This window comes from Ursus arctos, unplaced genomic scaffold (genome assembly GCF_023065955.2).
Source record: "Ursus arctos isolate Adak ecotype North America unplaced genomic scaffold, UrsArc2.0 scaffold_23, whole genome shotgun sequence".
In the NCBI taxonomy this organism is placed as follows: Eukaryota; Metazoa; Chordata; class Mammalia; order Carnivora; family Ursidae; genus Ursus; species Ursus arctos.
In genome coordinates this window covers 36,386,344-36,390,030 of record NW_026622908.1, presented here as the reverse complement: position 1 = coordinate 36,390,030, position 3,687 = coordinate 36,386,344, and the positions used below count along the sequence as shown (strand labels likewise).

Sequence of the window (3,687 nt, the reverse complement as noted above, 5' to 3'; positions counted from 1 at the left end):
ATATATATAAAACATATATCTGAATGTGTGTATATATATATATAAAACATATATCTGAATGTGTATATATATATATATAAAACATATATCTGAATGTGTGTGTGTATATATATATATAAAACATATATCTGAATGTGTGTATATATATATATAAAACATATATCTGAATGTGTGTGTGTATATATATATATAAAACATATATCTGAATGTGTGTGTGTATATATATATAAAACATATATCTGAATGTGTGTATATATATATATATATAAAACATATATCTGAATGTGTGTGTGTGTATATATATATAAAACATATATCTGAATGTGTGTGTGTGTGTGTATATATATATATATATATATATATATATATATATATATATAGTATATACATATGATGGAATATTACTCAGCCGGCAGAAAGGATGAATACTTGACATACCATTTACAATGAGGTGGATGGAACTGGATGGTATTATGCTGAGCGAAATAAGTCAGTCAGAGAAAGACAATTATCATACAGTTTCACTCATGTGGAATATAAGAAATAGAGCAGAGGATCATAAGGGAAGGGAATGGGAAGTCGTCAGAGAGAGAGAGATAATCCATGAGAGGCTCTTAACTATAGGAAACAAACTGAGGGTTACTGGAGGGGAGGTGGGTGGGGGGATGGGGTAACTGGGTGATGGGCATTAAGGAGGGAATGTGATGAGATGGGCATTGGGTATTATATGCAACTGATGAATTACTGAACACGACATATGAAAATAATGATGTTGGCTAATTGAATTTAAATTAAAAAAAAGAAAGATACTTCCTACACAGAAAAAAAGTTCAGTTAAGAGCATAGGCCTAGGAAATCACATTACCTGGGCCCAGAGCTTGACTTTGTCCATTAATACTGTGTAAACTTGCACAAACACTTAATCATTTGTGGATTTGTTGAGAAGATTAAACATATTTTAACATATTAAGTGTGTGTACTTGAAATGAGCAGTATATAAATGGAAGCTGTCTAGACACTTGGGTGACCTGATTTGGGAAATGTATGTGACCTTGGATAAATCATCACCTCTTTCTGCACCTCAGTTCGTTCATTTGCACAGGTAAGATGTTGGCTGTGAGACCTGTAAGGATCCTTTGGTTTCAACAGCATGCAACCATGTAGACCATTTATCTACTAAGTACTTTGTTCAAATATTTGCTTTAGATCAGAGAATCATGAAGAATGAACTATTGCTATAGTGAAATAAACAGGGTATTTATATATTCAAATTTCAGTCCAACCTATTTTCTGTTTACCAAATGTTCCTTTCTTTCTTGTTACTACAGAGAATTCAGTAATTCTCATGGAGAATAATACAGAAGTGATGGATTTCTTCCTGGTGGGTCTGACCGATAACCCAGGACTTCAAATTCCGCTTTTTATTGTGTTCACCCTCATTTACCTCATCGGTGTTTTGGGGAACCTGGGGATGATCGTGCTGATTCTCTTGGACTCCCATCTCCACACCCCCATGTACTTCTTCCTCAGTAATCTGTCTCTGGTGGACTTTGGTTACTCTACGGCTGTCACTCCCAAGGTCATGGTTGGATTACTTATAGGAGACAAGGTCATCTCCTACAATGCGTGCGCTGCTCAGATGTTCTCCTTTGCAGCCTTCGCAACTGTGGAAAGTTACCTCTTATCCTCAATGGCTTATGACCGCTACGCGGCCGTGTGCAAACCCCTCCATTACACCAGCACCATGACGACAGGTGTGTGTGCCCGTCTGACAACAGGCTGCTATGTCTGTGGCTTCCTGAATGCCTCCATTCATGTTGGAAACACATTCAGTCTTTCTTTCTGTAAGTCCAATCTGGTCCATCACTTTTTCTGTGATATTCCAGCGGTCATGGATCTCTCTTGCTCTGATAAACACGTTAGTGAGGTGGTTCTTGTGTATGTGTCAAGCTTTAATGTCTTCTTCGCTCTTTTGGTTATAATCATATCCTACCTATTCATATTTATAACCATCTTGAAGATGCAGTCAGCTCAAGGGCACCTAAAGGCTTTGTCCACCTGTGCTTCTCACCTCTCTGCAGAGTCCATCTTCTATGGGACAATCATCTTCATGTATGTGCAGCCCAGCTCCAGCCATTCCATGGACACCGACAAAATGGCATCCGTGTTCTATACCACGGTCATCCCCATGCTGAACCCTGTAGTCTACAGCCTGAGGAACAAAGACGTCAAGAATGCTTTCAAGAAAGTTTTGGACAAGGCAAAATCATCTCTAGGATTAGGATTTTAATATTGTATTAAGCATAATAATCTAGTTTCCTTTCTCTTGGGTCATCCCATTTACATTTTAAGACTTACACCGCATTTAATTCCTGAAGTTATATCCTTAATGCTTGAAAAATCTGCTGCCTTGTAAAAATAATGTTCAAAAATCTAGTACTTGAACTAGTATGGCTCAAAGAAAGCCATAAAAAGCGTGAGTCCTGCTTCTTGAAAAACTTTCTAATGGTATTTGATTTATTCACCTGTTCCATGCCCATTTTCTCTACCACTTGCCTGTGTGAACATACATGTAAATCAGTGGGAAAACCAGCCCATGAACAGAGACACATAAAAGTGTAAAAAAGTGGTAAATTTGGAGGTCAACGAAGTGTAAGCAGTTTTTAATAAAATGATTTAAAATAATTTTGAGGTTAGAATATAAATTTATGTCTAATATTATTTGTTTCTTTAGCTGAATAGCTGCTGTAAAATCTTGAAGAAAGAGTTACGTAATTCTAAATAAAAATGTGTTTTATTGGCATATTTTATTTAAAGACACAAAAATACTGCATTTAAATGGAGTTATTTCTTTCTTTCTTTCTTTCTTTCTTTCTTTCTTTCTTTCTTTATGTGTGTATGTATTTATTGAGAGAGAGAATGGGAGTGTCTAAGAGGGGAGAGGGAGAGGAGAGGGAGTGGCAGAATCTTAAGCAGACTCCACGACCAGCCTGACACGGGGCTCAATCTCACAACCCCGAGATCATGACGTAAGCTGAAACCAAGACTCGGACGCTTAAGTGACCGAGCCTCCCAGATGCCCCTAAATGGAGTTATAGTTTTGCCTGAGTCATTTTGTAGAATCAACAACATGTTCACACTATCGTTTTTAAAAGGACAAAAGATCTAGAATACAAAAAAGGAGGAAAATAAAAGCATTTTCCATTATTGACATGTAACCTCAAACTTTCATAATGTTCAAAAAATGCACAGAAAATACCAATAATGCACACTTTTCTGCCTGAAAATGCTTTGAAATGGTTAATGCTTCCCATTTTTTCATACTTCAGTGGTGTTAGGTGATCTCTTTCCCTCCCCCAGAATTCTCCCCCGCTTTATTCAGGCTGACTTCCTTGCTATTTCTTTTTTTTTTTTAAGATTTATTTATGTATTTATTTGACAATGAGAGAGACAGCTAGAGAAAGAGGGAACACAAGCGGGGGGAGTGGGAGAGGAAGAAGCAGGCTCCCAGCAGAGGAGCCCGATGTGGGGCTCGATCCCAGGACCCTGGGATCATGCCCTGAGCCGAAGGCAGACCCTTAATGACTGAGCCACCCAGGCGCCCCTTCCTTGCTATTTCTTGATGACTCAAGTGTGCTTCCCCCAAGGGTCTTTGTACTTGCTGTTCCCTCTGAATGGAATCATCCC

General features: G+C 37.9%; 1 protein-coding gene across 1 annotated transcript; it reads left to right on the top strand.

Moving 5' to 3' along the window:
• Positions 1-1,342: 1,342 nt before the first annotated feature.
• LOC113246423 (olfactory receptor 5B2-like) lies at positions 1,343-2,290 on the top strand. Its single transcript, XM_026487033.2, has one exon. It carries the CDS (start codon positions 1,346-1,348, stop codon positions 2,288-2,290), a length of 945 nt encoding a protein of 314 aa, XP_026342818.2. The 5' UTR covers positions 1,343-1,345.
• Positions 2,291-3,687: the final 1,397 nt, after the last annotated feature.

Excerpts from the sequence above, each read along its gene's own strand:
- LOC113246423 (XM_026487033.2), top strand. The coding sequence starts at position 1,346 with ATGGAGAATAATACAGAAGTGATGGATTTCTTCCTGGTGGGTCTGACC.